The sequence below is a fragment of the Octodon degus genome, unplaced genomic scaffold (genome assembly GCF_000260255.1).
Source record: "Octodon degus isolate 3935 unplaced genomic scaffold, OctDeg1.0 scaffold00147, whole genome shotgun sequence".
Lineage (NCBI taxonomy): Eukaryota > Metazoa > Chordata > Mammalia > Rodentia > Octodontidae > Octodon > Octodon degus.
Genome location: NW_004524723.1, coordinates 3,626,987 through 3,651,995, shown reverse-complemented (window position 1 = coordinate 3,651,995; position 25,009 = coordinate 3,626,987). Strand labels below are relative to the sequence as shown.

The 25,009-nt window shown below is 40.9% G+C and overlaps 1 protein-coding gene across 11 annotated transcripts in view; it reads left to right on the top strand.

Annotated features, from left to right (window-relative positions):
* Kalrn (kalirin RhoGEF kinase) overlaps positions 1 to 25,009 on the top strand; it is a 733,834-nt gene that overhangs the window by 277,858 nt on the left and 430,967 nt on the right. For all 11 annotated transcript variants that reach the window (XM_023702250.1, XM_023702249.1, XM_023702247.1 and 8 more), the window contains exon 6: positions 18,492 to 18,614. In XM_023702250.1, coding sequence (XP_023558018.1) covers positions 18,492 to 18,614 — 123 coding nt within the window. The remainder of the gene's footprint in view (positions 1 to 18,491; positions 18,615 to 25,009) is intronic.

The following is a 25,009-nucleotide window of genomic DNA, read 5'->3' as shown; positions in this document are numbered from 1 at the left end:
CTGTTGTGGGTTAAGAGAATAAAATAGGGTGATAGATGTTGAAGTACCAGGCATGTTTCCTGGCCAGCAAAGCTATCCCCTTTCCCATGGCTTGTTTTCTTTGCCTTGTGCTGTCCAGGTTTTTGTTCACTCTTCAGTCACAGATGCCTGCTAAGAGCATGCATAGTGTCCCTGATACTGTCTTCTACATTAACTTGTTCCAACCCATTTCAATTGTCCCCAGTGGAACAAGATTAAGAATTGATTTTTGAGAGAAGGTGGACATTTTTGTGTAGATTCAGGGGGGCCCTAAGGTCACAACATTGTGCAGTGCACCTAGACAAGGAACAAGAGAGGAGCACTAGATTGAACTGATAGGTCAGCCAGTGTATGTTGGGAGATGAGGGGGGAGGGGATAACCTCCACAGAGACAGTTCTCTGGAAACACAGGGTCTGTCCTTGAAGCAGCCATAGTGATTCTTCCTTGCATCCCAGAGGAGGCAGTCATTGCTTCCCATGTACCTTCTTTTCAGAGAATTTTGTTACATGCTTTGCATTATATGTAAGAGCATATCTGTCATGCTCCTCTACAAACTTAGGGCCAGAAATACTTCCTATAATCCATCTAAGGAATACGTGTATGGTTTTTGGATTCATGGAAATCTATGTAAACAAAATAATGTTTCTTTCATGTGAATCACCATGGAAAAAATAAATATAAGTTACCACTGGATAAAGGATCTCATGCTAGTCAGCAGGTCACTGTACTAAGGTCTATATGCTTTTGAAGTACATATGTCCTGTTAGCCATATTAACATTTTAGGACATCCCTAGGATACCCAATCACTGCGTATAATATCCACTGCTATTTCTTGCCCTCTCTCCAAGGTATAAATAGTTCTGATAACTCTCAGAGCCCAAAACAGGAACCAGAGCTGCTTCTTGGCTGGACTGACCAGAACCAGTGGGTCCAAGATGTCAAGAAATATCACAGCCTCCCAGACTGACTGCTGGCCCACCATCTCTTCCCCACACCTCTACTCTCCGTAGCCAGCAGTGAGCGTGACTTCAGTCATTTGTCAAAGTAGAGTGCCTTTGTAGTAATTACAATATATAATACATCTTTGAATGCCAGTTTCCGAAGTGTTCTCATATTCACGACCTTAGCATTTTCTGGTACAGCCCTTCCTTTTACATCAAAAACTTTGACTCGGAGAAGAGGGCCACTCAAAGCTACTCAGTGATTTATTTGGATCTCCCATTTACCTGATATAGGAGACCAGCTGAACATGGATATGAGCATCATTTTGCAGCTGGAAAAGCTGAGCTAGCAAGGTTGAGAGGTTTTCATGGGATAGAGTTAGGTGACCAGTACTACCAAGTTTGTCCTCTGTCCCAAAGTGGATACTTCAGTCTCTTCCCCCTTCCTAGCACACACAGGCACACATGTGCATGCACACAACAGTAATTCACCCTCATCCACATACAAACTCATGCACAGCTTTCCTTTGGAAAGCTCCTTGCCATGCAAGATAGTTGAATGTCACAGACCTAGAGGTAGCCAAAGGGCCTGTGGGGTAGAATAGAGGATAGTGCACGCTTGATGTGCATCTTCACCTCTACTGTGATGAAGGGTAAGCACTGGTCAGGGCTCCAGAGGGACATTCCAAGTTCTGTTGCCTGAGTATTTTGTGTTGGAAGGGAGGCTTCAAAGAGAGCTTTAACCTTCAGAGAGGTCAGAAAGGCAGGGCCTTTACTGAGTGGTTTGTAATTTCCTGCTTTTTTTTGAAAGGCTGCAGTACCCCCTTGTTGCTGGCCTCCCCCGTCTTTTGGCGGGCTCAATCACTGAACCCTTCCACCTCTTGTTGACTGTACACTGGGTAGGGAAGTATATCTGTACCCCGCCTCCCCTGACACAGAACACAGTGTCCTGAATTATTTCCAGCCTGCAGGTCCTGGGAATCTCTACTTACTTTTGCTCATTTCCTCTCCTTGAACATTAGAGACATTAGATTCCAAAAATAATCCTGGTCACAATGTTCTGCAGGCTGTATGTGTGTGTGTTACCACCAGGACTGTTTTGCTCCCTCTTACATCCTTTTTCCCTTTCTGTTCTTCCCTTGCCTGCGCTTCAGCCCCATTTGTTTCCTGAGATGAGCAGCCTGCCTGAGGAGTGTGGGTATAGAAAGCAGCAGAGAAAGAGGGGGAGATATGTTCTGGCCTAGGAGGTTTGGCTTCCTCTCACAATTCTCTCATGAGACTGGAGGGTGCTGAGACCTGAACTGCTGTGTGTAAAGAGCCCCTCCGTGCCCATGCAGTCTTTGTGAATGGATCACAGAAAATAAACTCTGATCAGAGGTGTGCCTGTGTGCATGTGTGTGAGTGTGTGTGTGTGTGTGTGTGTGTGTGTGTGTGACAGCAGCAACCGAGAAGCATTCATTTATTAACCCATTTGTAAACATCACTGAGTGTTTCCTATGTGTCAAGTCCTTTCATAGGTGCCAGCAACCATGTCCTTCTACTCTTACTGTAGATATTGGATGATGGGTAGTGCAGGGACACTGAAGCAATTCTTGATACCTTGCAAAATTTAGACAGCTTTGAAACAGCATCCACTCCAGTGTTTGGAACCTGGGTTAATTATCAAAGTCTTTGTTGCTTATTGGGCTGGAGAAGTAGGTGGGAGGCAGTGTGTATGGGCAAGAGAGCAGGAAGTGGTGTAAGCAAAAACAAAGTATGTCATTTAGACACCAGTCTAGGAAGTAGAGAGAAAAACAAAAAGGAAAGAAAATATACATAATGTATCCAGTATGCCTAGAACTTAATGGGCTTACAGAGACAATCTTGAGCTGGCTCATGCATATATGAGTGGGGTCCAGGTGTGTGCTGTCTTATGGGGTAGAGAGAGGTAGGGCAGGCGCCTTACCCACAACAATTCCAGAGCTAACAGTGGCAACATGTGACAGCAGAGCATGGTGTCAGAGTAGAGACCATGTGACGGGAGAAACTACAAAGGGATCTTAACAAGGAGCTGGCTAATAGGTATTAGCCATAATATCTGCTCCTAGTGGTGGGAAAGGAGACAGAAGCTGTGTCTAGGATCTGGCAGGATCTTAGAATACTGTTGCTGAAGATTAGCCAACTGGATGAATGCCAAGTCCCAAGCTAGGGATGGGCAATTATGAAGGCAAACTAGAGCCAGGCTTTATGATGTTGAAACAGAGGGTACCAGCAAGCAAATCACCATTGCTTGGGTAAGTTCACAAAGATACCATCACTGCTATGGAAATATAATTGGGGAAACATTCAACCAGGATTGAGTGTGGGAAGAGGAGAACGTAAGCAGAGGCTCTACTTTTCGAAGTATAGGCTATGTGGGGTCATCCACTCTGGTGGGGTTGGAGCTCAGGTTCCATGGAAAGAATGAAAGAAAGTAATGTTCCTGCCCTACCAGTCACCAGGAGTCAGAACATAACAGAGAATCAGCAGTCCGTCACATAACAAGGGGACCATGAGAAAAACTAGGTTCTGATGACCATTTAGGTTTTTCCAGGAGCTTCTCAGAAAGCTAGATGTTCTGATGCAGTCAGTCCCTTACCTAAGACAGAACTCCTTTTTAGGCTGGCTGATTGACCTGCATTCTTTCAGACTGTGCTGAACATTTCCAGGCTTTTTAGAGGCCTCTCATGTTTCCATTACACACCTCCCTTTGTTGGAAAGGCCTCCTTTGGCTGGGCCAGCATCTGCCTTCCTCTAGTTTTCACTCGCTAATTCTGCCAGGTCTGCCACTAGTATGTCCTAAAACCAGTCTCTTCATGTTCCAATAGGACAATCCTCCAGTGACTTGGGGATGGTCCTTGTAGGTCTTCACCATTTTCTCTGCTCCAAGTGAAGACACATGAGTTTTTTATGTAGGCTTCATAACATGGCCTTCCTGGGACCAGTTTTTCAAATTAGAAGCATAAATGGATGCCTAAATTTAGTTCTGGGGTAAAGTTGGGCACATATTTTCAGCTTTGATTAAAGAGGGGGTCTGCAGCTCTTGGTTCCACTTGTACAAATAAGAAAAAAGAGGTGTGTGTGTGTGTGTGTATGTGCGTGTGTGTGTGTGTGCGTGCATGTGCATGCATGCATGTATGTGTGAGGTTAGAAATCCCAAGAATATCCTACCTAGAGAATGATTGTCTCTCACTCAAATGGAGTCTTGTACGTAAATATAAGAGCAAGAGGCTACCTCTCACATGTAAACATGTTGACATGTTTCCAGTATACATGTGTTGGACTGACAGGTTTCTGGTGCCTAGGTTAGTGATAGTGTCCGTTCTGCAGGGAAAAGCACAACTGAAGGGTGTTTGTTGTTCTGGTCCCATCCCTGGGCCCCATGAGTCTTTCTAAATCTTGCCTAAGCACAGCAAAAAACTTCATGGTCTAACTGTAGAGTCAGAAAACCTGTAGTAAGGCATGCAAAAACATATTAATTCCATGAAGGAGATCTGCAAATGTCTAGAATCCAAGGAGTCTTCCTACCCCATACTCCCACTCCATGTTCCCAAATAAATTTTACTGTGTTGCTCCTTTTGCTCATCTTTAGCCCTTCTTCAATATGCTTTTTCTGGAATAGAAATATCCTGCTGACTGTATGTAGTGAGAGAAGCCATGTCCTTTCCTCATATAAAGAAAAAAGGGATGTTTGGCTTCATTCATGCAGATTGCCTGGATTAGCTGATCCCACTCAGGAGATTTAACCTGTCTGTGGAGATTTCCTTGAAATCTGGGAGCTTTGTCCTGAGGTGTCAAGAGGTACAAACCAGAAAGTCCTAGAAAGAGGAATAAGACCAGACGGGCATTCCACTCCTATCCCTGGAGACATCATGTTGTGGGCTCTTCTCTCTTCTACCTTTTTATAGCCTTATTCATCAACCTGTCCCACTGGGAATGCCTGTTCCAGTGTTTCTGCCCAGTAAAACCCTCTTTCAGCAGACAGCCCAGCTCCAGTGCTGCCTTCCCCAGTCTTTCCTGTTGGAAATGCCCTTCTCACCTGCCAGTGTCTCCCTGCTGCCCTTCTCCAGCCCCTTCCTGTCACCTTGTTTCATCCCATCTCCAAGTCAGGTAAGAACTTCCCTGGACCAAGGAACAGTGCATTCTCCCTATGCTGCCTGATGGAACCAAACTATTTGAGCACTCACACTGCCTGGCACAAGAGCACCACCTACTGCTGAGTGGTTCAGGGGATGCTTTTGTAATGTCCTCACCATTCAGAATTGCGCTTTTAGCAAGTTTCATTTTGCAAAGAATATTTGGAGGCAGGAAACCAGTGCCAATCCTTTCATGTAAATCCCAGTGGGAACAGGGGAGGTAGTAGTATGAATACAGAAGGAAAGGACAAACCTGGAAATGTTTCAAAGAAAAGAAAATGGGACCAAGTGGCCAACCAGATATCAGAAGGAAGTGAAGTGAAGATAATGCCAAGGCAGGCTTTCATGTTAGGGTGATGGAGCAGTACAGGAGTGGAAACAAATCTGCAAGACATTTCAGAAGAAGACTGAATAACCAACTGAAAATCCAAATGAAATTTCTTTTGAAGTGATAATGAAGATTACAAAGAAATGTCACCTTGTGTTATATGGTTGTTTTGTTACATTTCTGCCCTGCCCTTAGGACAATAGGCAGTATTTAAACACAGCACTTTACCTTAGAGCAGTAAGTAAGACTATTAAAGGAACAGACAGTTATCAGGAGTGACTGACCTCTTCATTCAATAAGTTTTCTGAGTTCTGCATGATGTACTTTGACAGGTGGCATCTGGAAACCAGAACCAAAACCAAGCATGTCCACATGCATGTGCCTGAGCCTCACTTACCACACTGGAGAGAGAAAAGGGGTCAGGGTCTCAACTCTTCCTCAGCTCTGCAAGGTCAGGTCCATGTAACACAGATGCCTCCAGCACAGCATGGCTTTCTTCCCCAGAAGGGCGTCCTCAAAGGGAGTGCTGCTTCCTTCTCAGCCCACATGGAGCCTTCTTTCCAGATGTGCGAGTGATTGGCACAGTCCATTTTAGGATGTGTAGGAGGACTGGATGAGGACATCCAACTGACATGTTGTTTTTGCAGTAACAACAATAGTTCCTATTTATTGAGTATCTCCTGTATGCCAGGAGCAACCATTAGTTCATCTAAATTAACCTGCCAATAACCAGATCTCAGCGGATGCCTGAATTTAACTGTGGGATAAAATTGGGCATTATTTTTTTAGTTTAGATTAATTAAGATTTGGCCACTTCAATTTTACATTTTTAAAAGTGAGTGAAATGCATTCCCTCTCTCTGTTCTTGAAAATATTTTATCAGCATTTGTGGTTTCAATAGAAGGAATTTGACCATTGAGAATCAATACCTCAGGGTTGCACTGGTTGACTCCTGGCTCAGTCGATCCTGCTTCTCGTCTGCTTGATTTGCTGGCTCCTATATGATCATTCCTTCCACAGGATTGTGTACATCTTGCCAGTGCTGTAGGGGACTACAGCACTGTAGTAGTAGTTCATGCAGAGAAACAGACTGGAAAAAAATGCAGAAAATAAAACTCCTTAGTTAAAGCATGAAAATATTTATATTACTAATGGACTTCATGAGACGTTTTATCACATCCCTTAGGATGAGAGAGGCAGGAATGAGGAGAGGGTACTTTTAAGGCTTAGTAGGAACACATGCTTCTCTAGGAAGAACTGGGCTGTGGTTCATCTTTCAAGAACAGGATGTGATTTTGGCATGAAGTTTCGCAGCCTGGTTTCTCTAATCAAAGAGTAGCTACTTTTCCTGACTGCCAGTTTATCCTGTCTGAACCTAAGGATGGGAAGGATCGACCCTGAATTCTGTATCTGCTCTACATCACACACTGTGCTCATGCCTTTCATATTTTATCAGTGTTATCCTCTTTGCACCAGACATTGCAGGTTTCATTAAGAAGTAGAGGGTTAGGGGAGAAATGGGTAAGTGTGATTAGATTGTCAGTGGAGGAGTAGTCTGCAATGTGCTAGTTGATCTTTTTTCTGAGTCAGGGCTGGCTTACTCTCCCCTTTGCAGGGAGAAGCATGTCTGTGTATGCATGCATGTGTATAGACAACTAGTTCAGGATTAAAGCAAATTGGACCATATCCTCCTCTTCAGTGGCCATTCCTGGCCTTTCATCGTTTTCCCTTTTATGACCAGACCTTTTCCTATCTCTTTCAATCCCTTCATTCTGTTATTTTATGTTCCCAGACCTTGCGAAAATAATTTCCTTTCTTTAATATGTGCTTTCTTTCTTTTTTTTCTCTTTTTTTTGGCAGAACTGGGGATTGAACTCAGGTACTTGTGCTTGCCAGGGAAGTGCTTATTCTACTGAGCCATTTCCCCAGCCCAATATGTGCTTTCTAAACATATCTTCATCTAACTGGATCCTGTTGTGTCTCAAGTATTGTTTGGGTACTGCTCCTCCTGGAAGCTCTCCGTGTTTTTCCCAATCCCCCCCCCCACCAAGTCAGACTAAAGACTTTTCTGCTATCAGCGTATAGTATACACACCTCTTACAGAGATTTTCACATCTTGTTAAAATTAACAGAATATAAGTGTTTTTGTCTCCCTAGTAGACTGTGACCTTGGTCTTTTGTCACCAGTTTCTAATTCAGGGTTTCAAATACAGGGAGTGAGCAAAAAGTGAATGAAATATACTAACCATCATGAATACATGGCTGGTTGTGTGAAGATGTGATGGGCTGCAGAAACCAGAAAACTTAAAGGAGACTGGCTTAAATTTCAAAGAAGCATTATTTCACAATTTAAAGTGAACATTCAGAGACAGTGTGAGCTTCAAGACTGATTAGTCAGTGAAAGCCAGTCATCAGAAACTTAGGATCTTTCCATGTTCTGCTGAGAGTTTTGTCCCAGGGTTTCCTTCATAGCTGTGAGACAGCAGCCAGCAATAACAGAACAACAAGCTACATCGTTTTCCTCAGTGAGGGAAGTATTGGAAAATGAAGAAAAAGAAGGAGAGTAGGAGAGAGACAGATAGACACTGGCCTTTTTCTCAGAAGCCTGAAACAAACCTTCCCTTAATTTCATTGGTTCATACTTGCTAAGACCTGCCCATTCCTGAACCACATTATAAGGGGAACAAAATTAACATGATTAATTTGAACAAATCGTTTGGGGTGAAATTGTTTTGGGGCAACAAATATCCCATACCATGTACTCTTTTAAAAATTTTCTAGTGCCTATCATGTTGCATTTTCTCTATCCTTTTCTCTGGGACCCTAATAATGCTTGGGGCAGAGTGGACTCGGGGAGGCCAGTAAGTCAGTAATCTAGGTAGGAGGAGCTGTAACATTCGATGGTAAATGACATTATCCAGAGTTATTGCTTTAAAGAAAGTAGGAGATCAGCTCATCTCTGAGACACGTGATGAAGATATGGGAAATTGGAAGTTGGTCATAGTTTGAATGGAAAAGACGTGCAATGTTGAGGTGTTGGTGGAACACTAGGATGTTCATGTAGAGTCCACAGATGCATGAGTTAGTAAGGAATCTATAGGCAACATGTGACTAGAAAGTCAGATCTCAGTGTGTATTTGGGACATGATTTAATAGTGGTTTAAAAGGACAGGGTTAGCAAAGCTTTTTTTAATATTTAGTTTCAATATTAAACTTTATTTTCGTCTTTGAGTGAGGTTACCTTGACTAAATCATTTAATCCTACTGAATCTGGTTTTTAATCAGAAAAAGGGGTGGTGATGTCATCTGTTTCCTCATAGGACTATTAGAGGATGGAGATCATGTTTATAAAATTCACTGTCAGGGCTCGTATGTATTCTTATCAAACATCTGGGAAGTTGTGTTTGAAAGCCTCCTGAAACAGGAAATTTCATGAGTTATAGGTTCAAATGGACTTTACATTCTAAATTTATCTTCACTGCTTACAAATTGTGATCTTAGGAAATTAGCCTCACCTCTTACTACATTCATCACAGTGTTCCATGGCAGATTGATTTCAGGAACTCCTGAGGGTATCACGACATGACGATGCTCTGACTCCTTAAATAAAATGACACGATATCTGCATTCAATCTATAGATACCCTCCTGAGTGCTTTGAACCATCTCTAGAGTACTTCAAATACCTAATACAAGTTCTATAAAAAAAAAGTTATACTGCATTGTTTAGAGAATAATGGTGAAAAAGTCTGTACGTGATTAGTACAGACCAAATCAAAAAAATATATATTTTCAATTTGTAATTGGCAAATCCTTGAATTCAACACCTTTAGACACAGGTGACCAGCCGTGGTGCATGTTTACTATGTTTAAAATAGACTATTGAACAGTTAATACTTAATATTTAAAATGTATTTTGCATGCCCACATCTGGTAGTCTGAACTATTTGCTATTTTGAAAATAACAATGTGCAATATAAAACATTGATTTACTATCATCTTGTTTTGAAATTCTATGTCATATATATATAAAATTTGATAAAGGGTCTCGCTATAGTGATCCACCTGTCTCAGCCTCCCCAGCGCTGGGATTACAGGCTTGTACCACCATGTCCTATTTTGATGGCCAACGTGGCACAGGACTGGCATGGCATTTGATACCAGGGATTGAACCTAGGTCCTTTTACTTGCCAAGCAGGCACATAGAACACTGAGCTATTTCCCCATCCTTCTGTATCATTTTTAATGTTCTTAAAAAATGTTTCATTCTCTTTAAAATAAAAAGAACAAAAAATGTAATTAACATTGTAGCATTGTTATAAGGACTGTGTAAGATTAAACTGTTGTGGTGGTAGGCATAGAGTTTGGGCTCATGAAATAGGAAATACTATTAGTGTTGTAGAAGTTTTGAGCCTGTATGAATTTTCACATGTACAAAGTCTGATGAAGGAAGGATAGAAGCCTGAGGGCCTGTTGTTGGTAGGATGTGAAAGATCCAAGAGGAAGCCATGAAGGGGAAGCCAGGAAAGTGGGAGGTAAGTCTAGACCAGTCATTATAGAGTTGGGGGATTGTGGAACTTTCAGAATTAGGATGTTCCTATAGTTTTTCTTGTGAGGAGATGAAAAATAAGATATCAAGGAAGAGGATTCAAGTATAAAAAGCTCTGGTTACTTTGGGAGCATTTGCTGTTGGATGGAGATAGTCAGAAGCAAAGAAAAGCTCAGCCTGTCTGCAGACAATTGACCAGCCACTGAAATGGTCCATCTCAGAGGTGCATTGAGGGTGGAGTTTTGGGAAAGATGGCATCTCTGAGATGAGAGCTAACTGGTGGCAGAAAGAACCCAGGAACTAGTAGATGGCTGTATTCCAATGTGGGTCCAGATTCAAGGAGGAGCTAAAGCAGATCATATTGAAGGCTAGAAAAGGAAATTTATGTAGGAGAAACAAGGGCAGTAGGCACATAGTAACACTTCTGAAAGTGTACAATGACAAAGAGACAATGAAGCCCCAAGTTCACTGGAAGGTATATCACAAAGGTTAAGGGCATCTGAAACTGGAACTGAACCTTCTAGGTTTGAATCTCAGGTTGGCTTATCAGCTGTGTGCTTATGAGCAAGTTAATTAACCTGCCTGAGGTTTATTTTTCTAATTTGTAAAATGGAGTTAATGATAGTAGAGGTTAATATTGGGGAGGTAACTATGAGCTTATTTGGATGACTACCATGAAAAAAATACATATATACATACATATATATGTATGTATATATATTGCTTAGAACATTTGTATACTGTGCTAGTGAGCATTTAACAAATATTAGCTGCTGTGATTATTGTGTTACCATTATTATTGCTGTCACGGAGTGAAATTGAAACTGAGAATGGAGAGAGGGAAGACAGAGAATACAGTACTGTTGTCAATATAATTTGGCTCTGAAAATAAGGTCAAAACCTACCAGGGGTCTTCCTAGTGTCTACTACATGTTAGACTTACAAACCTACCATTGGCTGCCTTTGGCACTGATACGCTGAGAACAGTATGTGATGGGAACCATAATATGCAGCAGAGCAACATTCCAGCCTACTGGTTCAGCTCGGCTCCAAAGGAACAGTCCTACATTGGGCAACTGCAGGAGCTGCCATGGGTTAAAACTGTAGAAAAACTGTAAAACTTAGAAACTTAAAAGTGTAGAACTGAATGGGAGCCAGAATGTCTTGTAACAACTCTGTCACTATAGCTTTCTGGGCTCCTGCAAAGAACCTGCTGGTTACAAAAGTCACCATACCCAGGGAAGCCCAAGAAATGGTGTCCCCATCAGATATTTATAGTTCTTCCCAATACAGTTACAATTCTTGACTAAGGGTGTTTTTGCCATTTTATTATGATTTGGTAATATATTGGCACAGCACTTGGATTTTATATATATATATATTAATGTATTTGGTACAGGGTCTCACTATACAGCTCAGATTCATAGTGATCCTCCTGTTTTCAGCTTCCCTGGTGCTGGGATTACAGGTGTGCACCACCGCGCCTGGACTCAATGGACTGCTCAGCACACCTAAGGGTGGGGCTGGTGCAGTATGTGGTGCTGGGGATTGAGCACTTGGATGTTAAATGAAGGTTAGATTACCATAAAGAAGGGGAAGGATTATTGACAACTCCTCACAGTGGTACACTTGACAGTGTTTTAGGGAAATAGGGACTGTTCTAGTGTATGAGAAATACAGAAGTTTTTTGGACCTAGGAGTTGAGATTTAAGGAATTTTGGTGTGGAAGGTGAAAGAGATGTGCTATGGAATTTACAGTATGTCTACAAATCAGAGACACAGCCTCCTTGGTGAAGTTCTGTCATCATGACTGATTACTCAGCATACAGTGATGGTGTTCTGCAGGTAAACAAGCTGAGTTATCCTCCCTGGAGCAGGCTGGGCTTATGACAAGCAGTTTCTTTTTTATACAGTATATGAAAGTATGCTATCTAACTGCCAAAAGCAGAAAGGAAAACAGGCAGAGACCAGAGCACTTTTTCACTTTCAGTAGGTATTTATTATACTTGCAGCCTAAAAGCCCATACTCCAGTCACCTCTCCGTCCATAGACACCAGTGCAACTATGATCTTTTTATATCCTGGAATCTCTGATAGCTTGCAAGATATAGAGGAAGTGGAGTGTTAACTCCTCACAGCAAGGAATTCTTGGAAACAAAGTACCCATTTTGAGATCCTTATTTTTTTCTCTTTTTGCCTTGTTTTGGAAAAGCAGGAAAGCTAGTTTAAGAGAGTAAATAACCAAAACCTGATTGAAAGATCTAAAGGATTTTAGGCAAGAACACACACATGAAGCCCATGTGCTTCCTTTGCACAAGAATATATGCTCCCAGGTCAATCAGAGTTTCTGTGAAAGCAGAATTATAAAGTTAGGGGAATGTGCCTTTGGATTTCCCCTACAATTTTGAGGGACTCTCTTTTTGCAGAACCCCTCTGTCATCTCATTTTAGGATTCCATCCCTAGATTATGCTAGGAAAAGGCTTACTGAGCTGTTTCTATGTCCAGGATGAACTAATTCCAGGAGAGATTACAAAAACAAACAAAAAACAAAACAAAAAAAACCCCAAAAAACAAAAAACACTGTGTTTTAATAGGCATCTCTCCTCAGTGAAAAACTGGTTAAGAGCCAAAGGGACAGGGTTTTTCCCAGCAACATATTAAGAATGAGGCAAAGAGGCTAGGGAAGGCAGAGTTTGGAGGCAAGGCAAAAGGCAGTGAGATCTTACAAGACATAAGGTTTTTAATTAACATCCGTGCTTCATAGTCAGGCCACCTGAGAACAGCAGAAAGACTCCAGAGCCCTTTGGAAGAACCTGAGTGCGTAGTGTTCCTGTCTCTGAGTCTTGTTAGCCAAGACATCCATGGGGCCACTATGTGTACTTCTAGACTGTGTCTGTGGTTTCCCTGTGTGGGCTCTGGATGTGTCTGTATACAAGAGCCCATCATGAGTTTTTAGTATGAACTTCCTACTACTTTATAACCAGACCTTTCATCTATTTTGTGTTCTAAATGAAAACATTTGGGCAATATGTCCAATAGAATATGTTCCTTATGTAGATTTAAAAATTAACCATATAGGTAGCACTTAGCACAGCATTTTCCTATCCATTATTTTATTTGAATCTCTCTTGTGCCCTAACGTCTAAATACCCCCATTTACAGAGAGGGAACTGAGGTTTGGACTGATGAGAACACTTGTCAAAGTTTATGCTACAGACTGTGCTGATTTGAGTTCTCTGTTCTTCTTATCTTACCATGCATAACATGTTATTGTAAAATTGAGTGGACACCTTGATTCCCAGATACAGCACGGTTCTCCTGCAAGGCAATGTCAGATCTGTACAGGCTATGAGATTTTATGGCTTATCACTGCAGGGGCCAAACAGGGTGTAGGCTACTGATACAGGGATGTACATAGTTAGGCAGAGGAACTGTACCAGTTATCTTCTGTCCTTACACCAGTTCATCAAAGCTGAACATAAGCATCTTTAATTCCAATATAATCTATAATTAGAGAATGGAAAATACTAACAATAGACAGTAGAATGGTTTGCAATTTTAAAATCTAATCAGATGCTATTACTAAATTTGGCAAGTGAAGGAAATAAGCACAAGGTCTTTACTTAATATCTTTGTTCTATGAAATAGTTTTTGCTTGATTAAAGCGGGAACAATAACCTCTTTGCTATCCACATCTTTACTAGAAAAAGGTTTCTGATTATTTTCCTTTAAATAAATTCCTTTAACATTATTTAGTAAGAATCAGATTTGTATATTTTTACTAAATTTTAAGGGGCACATAGAAGTTGCTTAGTTTGGTTTAAAAAATGTCAAGGAGCACACAAATCCATCTTCTTAATGAGACAAAACTATGTTAGTTTCAGACAAAGAAATGCAATTTCATTATTCAGACATGAACTTTCCTCTTGAGGGGATTTTTTCATTATATTACATTTTCTTAAGTTTAGCATTTATAGCTGAGAGAGAGAGAGAGAGAGAGAGAGAGAGAGAGAGAGAGAGAGCTGTCAAAAACTCTGAATTTTTTTTCTTTACTCTTTATGGCTCTGGGTCAGTATAATTCAGGTGTCTTCCATAGAGCCAAATTCAGATAGATCAACTTATAAACTGTCTTAGCTTGAGAGAGCTTAGAAAGGGTCCACCTCTCTGGGCATTAGCAGCCCAATAGCCTACAGCCCACTGTCTGGCTCATTCATTCATTCATTATTTATGAATGAAAGAAGTGGAACTGTTTGAATTACCTGTCCCCAGGCATCCATATTCCTTCCTGATGGGGTAGCAGCAGAGGTAGCAACTACTGGGTATTGATGAGTAAGTGGCCGTGAGGGAGGAACAGTATCTTTCCTGAGCTGGAGCACTCCAGTTCCCTTTGGAGGGTACCTGGCTCATGGCCCCCAAGCAGAGGAGGTCTGACAACCATGAGAGTAGAAAGCAAGACAGTTTTCCAATTTCACTACCTTTTTGCAGGCAGTAAATATAGCCCTGGGTAACAATGAGTGAATTCTAGGTTTGGCTTCCTTCTTCTGAACCTTTTTCCTAATCTGTGAAGGGAACCTGATGCTAACATTTGTGTGGGGCTATTTTGAGGGTGCAGTGGGATACTGAATGCCAGTGGACATTCTGAATTCAAGAGCACCTAGTAAATGATAGGTCAGAGATTAAACTATTGATTTTCTGTGGCTGTCAAATACTAGTTTTCTCACTGATAATCTTTCATTCAGAATGTTGGAAATGTAAGTTATAGCAATGAGTATACTTTTTTGGTACTAGGGATTGAACCTATGGGCTTTACACTAAGCTACATTCTCAGTGTTTTGTATTTTATTTTATTTTTGGCAGAACAAGGGATTGAACTCAGGCCCTTGCACTTGCCAATGAAGTGCTTATTCTACTGAGCCATCTCCCCAGCCCTATATATTTTATTTTTTTTTTTTTTTTTAACCGGGGATTGAACTCAGGCTCTCATGCTTGCCAGGGAAGCACATATTCTACTGAGCCATCTCCCTGGCCCCCTATATATTTTATCTTGAAACAGTGTCTGTGTCACTAAGTTGCCAAGACTGAGTTTGTAATGATGATTTTCTTTCCTCTTACCTACCAACGAAGGTCTTTTCCTCTCTGCTTTTTCTTGTTGGAGCATTACCTACAGAACAAGCTGAATTTTGTCAGACTGTCTTGCCTGCCAGCAAGCAGCTTCTGTGCTCCAAATGCAGAACATAGCATAACGTGGAATGGCGCAGATGCAGACTGCTGAATGGCAGCGGTTCAATGAGATGCATAGCTCTGCAGCATTCTCCACTCTCACCCGTTTTTTAATTCATCTTTGCTTTGGTTTCCACTCTGCTTGGCCCATGTCCAGAGTCCCTTGCTCTGCCATCCACCAGGAACCCAGTGCCCAGCAATCTAGTCATGCTGGTGCTCAGCAATCTAGTCATTCTGGTGCTAGCATGTTACTCAACTGTTTATTTGCATATCTAACTAGTCATTTAGCATAAAATATTCAGGAGGTCACTTTGGGCTGCTGAGAAACTCAAGGAAGTATATGGAGTGAGTACTTTTCATCACAAGTTCCAACAACTTAAGGCTTTTCAGATTTTCATTAACTTTATTCTTTTGTCAGTAAGGAAAAGAGATGACAGATTATTTTAAAATGGGTTTAGAAGGCACAATTTTAAAATAAAAAATTACAGAATGAGAATCATCTAAACTCTTGGTATACCTATATTCTTTTCCCCCTTGGCCTTCATAATAATTGAAGTAGAGAAAAAAGCCTGACCATTGTGATGAGGGGCTGGCTGTGGCTGGTGGAGACAGAATGCTAGTTACCACATGGATACTGACCCAGCTTCTACAGAAGCCCCAGCCTAAAACAAATCCTCTGACAATGGCAGGTGGAAAGTAATACCTTTATCCCTTCATTACTGTCACTGCAGGTAGATAAAAATGACTTGAGTAATTAACTAGTAGAATAATCTCCAAACCATGCGTGCTTGCTTTTGTACTTAGATATGAGTAGTTATAGCTCATGCTGTCTCTGTCTCTCTCTCTCTCTCTCTCTCTCTCTCTCTCTCTGTCTCTCTCTATCTCTGTCTCTGTCTCTGTCTCTGTCTCTATCTCTATCTCTATCTCCAGACACATAAATCTTCCTACAGGATATGTTTACTTGAAACTCTCATAAGTCTTTCAAACACATTTTAAAGGAAATGGAACCCGTTTCCATTGGGAAATGAAGCCCATTATTTACTTCTCCCCTATCCTACCCCATCTTCTTATGCTTGTCTCTAGATTGTCCCTGTGATGGCACCTTTAATTTCAAGGAGCAGGGTGCATGTCAGAACCTACCTCTTCTTACTCTCCCCTTCCTTAACATTGTTGGTCTTCCATCCTTCCCCTAATAGCCCTCAAATCAGCCCACTGTCAGGCTCCACTGCCACTCCCTAGTTGGGGCTGGAAGGTTCTCAGCCACATCAGGAGTAGGTAGTACCTTCCTAGCTGATTCAGCTCTTTGCTTCCAACAGCCCATACCTGTGAAAGCCCATACTACATTTTCTGCCCATATTGCTATAAGGGCTCCTTCACACTTCACTGTTCAGTTTAGAACCCTCTACCAACAGCTTGCTACTATGTGCACATTCCCAAAACCTACATTCAGGGCCCTTCATGATCAGTGCAACCCACCTGCTTTCCAACTACAGATAAGCTCCAGAAACATAGCTGAGGTGCTTTTCAGTGCCTGCCACCTGATGGGCTGCTTCTCAGATTTGTCCTATGCTCACCTCATTTGTCTGGAACATGAGTTCCACTGGCCTTAACCTGGCTCTGTTTCTCCTTCCCTACTCCCAAAAGGGTAGCTAAAGGGTCACTTCCTCAGTAGGCTATTATTTGCCTCTGTTGTATCTCTAGATTTTTCAAAATTGTGATTTAATTGTGTGTATTCCAGGTTGTACTGAAATCTCACCTGTCTGCATGCCAGTGCCCTCCATTGGCCTTTAAGCCATTTACTCTCAAGGACTACATCTTAATAATTTTTGCCTTTTATCACCTGGGACAGTACCTGACATGTAGCAGGTGTCCTGTAAACGTTGATTGGATATAACTGAAAAAGTGAGTTTACTCTTCTGTGTAAAGGGAAGTCATGGGATGTGGAACAATTTTGCTTCCAGGAAAGCTGATACAATCTTGGTCATCTCTGAGGCTGTTCTTGTGCTCAGCTCCTCCTTACTCTGCTCTGCAGCCATCCAGTAGCCTTTGTCTTTTCCCAATCAGTGGAGCTCCAGCACCAAGAAGAGCAGTCCTCTTACCCAGGTATATTTTTCAGACCTTTCCTGAGGGTACCACTTGACTGCTCAGGGGCAGAAAGCTACACAAAATCCAACTTACACTGGCTTTGAATAATACAAAAGATTTCTTGACTGAGATTCTCAAGAAATCCAGAAACAAGGTGGAACTCCTGCAAGACGTAGGCTGGGTCTGCCTGTTTCCCTGCAGTTGCCTTAGCTCCACCCTTTCTCTCTCATTGGCTTTATTCCTGGGCTTCCAGCAGAATGACTACAGGGGTATGAGGACAGGGATACATAGGACAATATTAGAGGGAGAAAAGCCACATCTAAAGAACTAAGGTTTTCTTTTTCCAAGAGTTTCCAACAAATATCCCTAACATTTTATTGTACTCAATCAGATCACATTTTTATTTCTGAAACCACCCCAGTGGTTAGTAAATGATATACACTGATTGGCTTAGGCCTGATGTCCTAAAGAGCTAAGAACATCCTGGAATTGGGGTTCTGGTCAGCTCTCCTTGGAGTATGGAGGATGCCTAGAGGAGGAGCATATACCTAAATGAAAACCACTTTTAAAGTTATGAAAAAGAAATGGCTTAGTGTTCAGTGTGCCAGCCCCGAGAAGTACTCTCTATTCAAATCCCCCTCCTCTGGTACCCAGTGGGTTGTAGTATGAACCTGGAAATGTAAGGAAATAGAGTTAGATGTTGATAGTGTCAGTGTACTACTGTGTGTCGTTGGGTAGTATTCATATTGGGCATGGGCATATAAGGATATTCATGTTGCTTCCTTTGAGTTAGTCTCTCTAATACAAGTGCAGTAGAAAATGGCTTAGGCTTTCCTGCTTGCCCTGACTACCTGTCCCTAAAGCAAGCATGATGGTTTTTTTCAGGATATTTAAAGATTTTTACAAAGGGCAGAAGCTCCAGATACTAAACAGCTTCCTCTTTCATCTCCCTAATTCTGTCATACATTTTCTCCTTTTTACTTTGGCTCTTTGGAGGACTGAGGAGCTGCTGATAGCTTTTTATGCTAGAAATGAGAGGTCTCTTGAGAAATCAGACCATGACCTATCCTAGCTCTGAGAATGATGACAGATTTTCACTGAGTACCAGAGAGAGATTTTTTTTCAGTAGTTCTGAATGTTTTGTTTTGTCAGACCCATGACTCTTCTGATCATTATTCCTTCTTGTTCCTTCTAGATGTTTGACTGGATAAGCCACAACAAGGAATTATTTCTCCAGAGCCACACCGAGATTGGAGTCAGCTACCAGCATGCCCTAGACCTCCAGACACAGCACAATCACTTCGCCATGAACTCCATGGTAAGTAAAGGATCTGTTCTCAACCTGCCTGTATGCCAAGAATGAGGAGGGGCAGACTGAGTAAGCATGGAAGCACATGCCTGTAATACCAACACTCCAGGAGGATCACAAGTTTGAGTACAGCCAGGCAACTTAGCCAAAAAGGTTTGAAGATATAGCTCAGTACAAGGTCCCTGGATTCATCCCTTCTCCCATCAAAAAAGAAAAAAGAATGAGAAGCTTGGAATACACAGATCTCTTAGAGGTCCATTTTTCAGATGCGGGTTGAGTACAGGGCACACAACTATCCTGCTGTTCCTGAAGCAAATTATAGACCCTACTTTAGACGGTGAAAGGAATGTACTTGGTGTGGTAGGAGGCATTAGCTGAGAGAAGAACTAGAAGTTCCATTCCACTGACTTTTTTTGATCTCTAGAATATGAGTCACAAAGCTGGGAAATTGAAGGGCATCAAGCTGTGGCACACTAGGAACTGTACAATGAACTGGGGTGTTTATAGTGTGAAGAGGAAACCCCATGAAACACATGATTACTACCTCCAAGTATTAGAAGGGCTGCTTTGGAGAGAAGGGAGTAGAATTGCTCTGTGTTGGTCTTGGGATAGCAATTTGAAGGGAAGGAATCTCATGGCTCATGGGGTTGGGGTGTGCGACTCGGGAGCTAATGAGCTCCAAAAATGGAAACTGAAGTCAAGTGCTGATGATGCTGAAGTCAGAGAAGGCCATTTACCAGTTCTGTGACCTGAGGGAACTAACCTCTCTGAGCTTCAGTTCCTTCATCTATAAAATATAAATAATAATAACTATCTTATAAGGTGTTTTGAAGATTGAGTGAGTTATGCAATAGTCAAGGCTTTGGAACTATGCCTAGCACATGGTAAGTTGTCAGTGCATGCTGGTATTATGATCCTGATGAGGATGTAGAGATACAGGTCACATGATACATGTGACTCCCCCCCCCCAACCTGATACTTAGCTTACTATTTGTTCCACCTGGCTACCCTTAAGCTTTATTTTGAAATTCTGTCTGCTCGTTAAACCCATTGAATCCCAAATGATTATACCCTAAGTGTGTTTTGATATACCTCTCTGTTCCCCTCTGCTTTTCCTTCTTGTACACTATTGGTCCAGAGGAATAGCTCCATCATTCCCATAGATCTGAAAAATAAAAGACATCTTGTCATTGAAGTAGTGATGCTGGGAATAGGGCAAGTATTAGAAAAACACAAAGCCAGAGGATTGCAGAGATAAGAAAGGAAGATAATTTTAATTTCTACCCACTTGCTTTAAATATGTACTCAACCTAAAACACTAAAGAAGAAATGATGCAGCCTAAAGTTGCTTAGTGTCTAAGTTGAAGAGAGAAAAATCATGATGTGCCTTGATAGTGCAATGACAGAGAACCTATGCTAAGAGCTGAGAGGTAAGCTGAGGACCTTAAATCTCAGCAGTTATAATCAAGAAGGTTGGTTTATTGTTCCTGGCACACACTCATCACTCAGGGCATTATAGTCACCAGGGACCAGGGTTGATGGAATAACCATTATTTTAGATCCTGCCAATTGATTTCCCAGATAGACAATGGAGCCAAGCACATGTTAGCTTTGAAACCTTCCACCTAGAAATGACACTGTCATTTCACTGGCCAAGTTTCCTGTACATTTCATTGACCAAAGCCAATCACACTACCACATCTAACGCCAAATGACTGGAAGTGTGTTGATGAGGAGAGAGAAGAAAAGTTTTGGACAGTCTTAATAACTAACACAGAGAGCTAGAGCATGTTAGGAAAAGATGAATATCATGAGATTTTTCCCAGTAAGATCAATCTGGCTACAGAAAAGATGGTTGGGAAGCCAGGCAGGGAAAGTACCCACATTGATTGTGTTACTAGCTTTGGCTACCGCTCAGTCTTGAATCTTCATCTAAACGTAAAGACTCATACTCTCCAAACTAGTGTTCTATAATTGTGTATCATCTCTGGCTCATTTTTGTCACAGAGGAGCAAAACAATTGATCACAGGTGATAAAGAATGTGAACTTAAATCTAATGGAGTTCAATTATCTGTATGCCTTGTGCATTTCCTCTGATGAGTCACACAAATTCTGTGCGTCTTCAGGTCACCCATCCAACATGGTCCTAAGGCAAATTCATTTTAATAAGCAGCAAAGACAAATGTAAGTAGAGAGGTAAGTCTGCTAGAAAGCCCCTTGAAACAATGCACTACTAAGCTAAATGGACAGAGCCTTTGGCTTTGAATTATCTGCATTCTTGCTTTCCTCTGGTAGTATGAGTAACTGAAAATTAATGCTATCTCAAAACTTTGTTGTGGCTTATTTACCGTTGAGGTCTTCCCTTAGAAATGAGGGAAGAAATTTGTTGGAGGAAAATATTTTTGGAACTAAGATCAAGAGAAAAGATTTAATACCTAAGGACCTTTTAGCTTGTGTAAGCTTATCCTGAGCCTCCCTCCACCTTGAATGTGCCAGTACCTGGAGGACTCTTTAGCCTGATTAGTCTGGATCTGTTCTCAGGGTACAGAATGAGGGAAGACACATCCCAGGGTTGTTTGATCAAATTGCTTTTGTTAACTGGGAAGTTTGTTATTAAAAGGAACTTCCTACATAAAAGGATGGCAACATCCGAAACAAGTGAAAGAAGGGAATTACAGTTTTTGGGTTTTTCCCCCCCTTGGCCTGTCTGATGAATGTTGCTGCCAAGAAACAGGTGAACACAAGCAGCTAATGCTGGATCCCAGTGATCACAGGAATGATCAGTTCTTCAGGAGCAGTAGGAAGCTGTCAGGTTCTACAAATTCATTGAGAAATTTCTGTCTCTGCTTTTGGAAATTATAGACCTTTACACAATCCATATATCTGTACATAAACATACAAGGTAGCGTGCTGTGTTTCAAGTAAGTCCTTTGCCATTGAATTTTCTTTGTGTTATGGCTGAAATAGATAGTCATAGACTCATTTGAAATAAGATACTGGGCCCTCTCCCCAGAGAAATGTATATGAGAAAAAAAAAATAAAAAGCTTTTAGATACTTTCAAGAAATACAAGAGAATCCTAATGCCTATCAATCAATCTTCCAATTTATTATCTCAGGAACATTATGACTTCTTTATTCATTCATTGAACAAATAAAAATTAGACATTGTGCTGGATGTTGGACATATAACTTGCTATTAAGTTTTCATAGCAGGGCCGGGAGATGGCTCAGTAGGATAAGTGCTTGACTGGCAAAGGCAAGGATCTGAGTTCAATCCCCGGTTCTGCAGAAAAAAAAAAAAAAAGTTTTCATAGCATTAAGTTTTCATCTGTTTCTTTCACAAGAGACAGATGTTCAATATATCATTTCACAAATAAATAAGTAACTACAACCATCTAGTTTTATGTTAGAAGAATGAATGACACAGAATAAACAAGGGCTAATTAAGGTGAAAGAGAGAGGTGTGTTACATTTTCCAGTTAGTAATCAGCATTTACTAAAGACTCATTGTTCATTCATTGATTCATATTGACAGTATTTGATTTAACTCCATTGTACAAAAAAACTTGTAGCTTAAATCAATCCTGGAGATAAGAGCTTGTAAATTAAGATGGTCAGCTGTTTATTACCTGTGTTCTGCAGTTTTTTATTTCCTGTGTCTAGGAGTTACACTGGTGAAAGACCCAGCTCCAATAAAGAGAGCAATTAATGTATTTCTTTGTAAGGCTTCCATAACACAACAGCCTTTAAACTTTAGCACCACAGCCTTTAAACTTTAAACTACAGAAACTTATTTTGTCACAGTTCTGTGCACTCACAACCCAAGACCAAGCTTTCTTTGGTGGCCTCTCTTCATGGCCCACAGATGGTGGTCTTTCCACTGCACCCTCAGGTGGCCTTTTCTCTGGGAATATGGAGCATAAACACCCCTGGGGTCTCCTTTAGTTTCCAAAGCTCATTTTATAGGATACTAGATGGGGTCAAGGCTCACCGTAATGTCTCCATTTTAACTTAATTACTTCTGTAAAGGCCTATCTCAAATGTACTCTGAGGTACTAGGATACTGGGAGTTAGAGCTTCAACATAGAAATTTGGGGGAGAGTACAATTCATTCTGTAGTATAAAGAAATAATTGCATGTCATTAAAATCATGAAAAATAATAAATTCCTCAATTTTACTTATGAATTGGTACAATAAAGTACACCAATTATTAATGTACTGTGAGTGTGGGAGTAATGCCCCACTCAGAAGGTACATGAACAAAGCAGGAAGAAAAATGCTAAAATTGGTTGATCTTTAGAGTTTATTATAAGATATTTCTTTTCAATTTCCATTGAGGACTTCTTTTCATGTGATCAGTAATACATAATGATAATAATATTCACCTACTAAACCCATTTTGGAAAATACCTTCTGTATTCATGTAGTACCTTAGAAAGCCAGGTTTCCACAGCTCTCTGGGGCCCTCCTTTTTCTCAATTCTTCCTTTGCTGGGAAAGCATTCTCATAAATTCACTCTTCCCCTGACTGCGGCCTTCTCTGGTGATGAGAGTATGAGCATTTGCAGGTGAGGCAGATTGCAGTGTGCAGAGAGCAGTTGTATAGCTGTTGTGGTTTTTCATGAGAAAGACACTTGAGTATATACAAACATAACACAACCTTATTTATAATTTTAATTAGCCAGTTATTTGGGAAAATATAAATTGTGAATGGCTTGTGTCTAGAGTTTTAAAATATGAAATGCTATTCATTTTCTGTTATGGCTGTGAGGATTCACATTAGTGATAACAACATGCAGCTGGGCCATAGGAAGTCTTTCTGCTGTGGCATGCTTGATAGCTGCTTTAATCTTATTAATTTGCTCATCAGAAGTTCACATTGTCACTTGGTAGTATACAAATCAGACCAATTACAATAAAGCCTGTGATGTCCTCTGATTTGAGAAGTTACAAATGGCATCATCAAGGAAAAGCCAGATCTTGTACAAGAGAAATGAAAATTCTGAGGCAGGTGATCTGTTCTTACTCAGAGGAACGTGACTATGGGTCCCTGTCATCACTGATTCTTGCTAGCCCCAATTCATGATTCTGCAGCACTTCCTATAAGGACTCAATTCCTAGGACACAAGTCCTAGATCTCTCTCTCTCTCTCTCTCTCTCTCTCTCTCTCTCTCTCTCTCTCTCTCTGTCTCTCTCTCTTTCTTTCACCTGACATAGCTGCAAAGTCCCTTATAGACATAGAATCTGTCAAAGAAGATCATCATTATCAGTCTTATCTAACATGAATTATCCTTTTGTAACACAAGTTTTTCAAAGAATTATCTAAGGAGCCTGCTAAAAACAATGTAGGTTTCTTTTGCGCTTATACCCCAGACCTGGAATATCATAATCTTTATATGGGTGGAACCCTAGGAATTTGCATTTTTACCATTTTTCCCTAGTAATTTATATGCACATTGAAGCTGAAGAACTGTTTTACTCTGGAGATCTGTAGATATAAAATAATTACTCTTAAAACAGAATATCATAAGTTCTAAAAGAGAAGCATTTCCAATATGATAAGAACTCTATAGAGGTACTCTCTATTAAAGCTAGTGAAAACTGTTTTAAAATAACTACTAAAGGTCTGTGGAAATACTCTTAAGTGCAACAGCAAATGAAGATACACTTACTCAAAAAAGTGTAAAATTTGATAAAAACAGTGTATCTGTGGTATTTGAATCAGGACCACCTTTTCTTGTTCTCTCTATCCTCCAAAGTTAGTAGATTAGAAACGCCACAAGAAAACAAAGTCTCTTTTTCCCCAAACTCCAAGCTAGAGATTTATCTTCCTTCCCTAGACTGCATAATGCTGGAGCTAAGTTCTGGGTGAGTGCCTCCTATAAGTGAGGACTCTTTTTTTTCTGTCCACTCTTTTCTATCTACTCCTTGTACCCCTATGATGGGTATATTGCTGCTGAGAATTTTGGAGTCCTAATCACACTTCCTGGGAATAACAAGCCAAGAAGACCTGAGGCTACTCACCTGATTCCACTGAGTTTAGTTCCTAACATGGGATTGTCACTCAGGAAAGCACTCTACTACCTGCAACCCCAGCTCCAAAGTGATAGCTCAAAGATTGTACTTAAAGGTGGAAATATAAGACAGCTCCGAATCTGTTCCCAAGATAACTGACTTTATTTGTAACAGAGAGTGGAGAAGTTTAAACTTCTCTCAGAAATGCCCATAGAAGATCTCATGAAAGACATTTGGGAGAACATTGATAGAGTCATTGGATACATAGGTTAAACTTTAATCAAATAATTGATCAAAGAAAATAGAGGGAAGAGAAATAATTAAAGGAGGTTCTTTGGGCTGAAAGCGAGTGACCCAGACAGTAATTTGAATGTACACTAACAGACA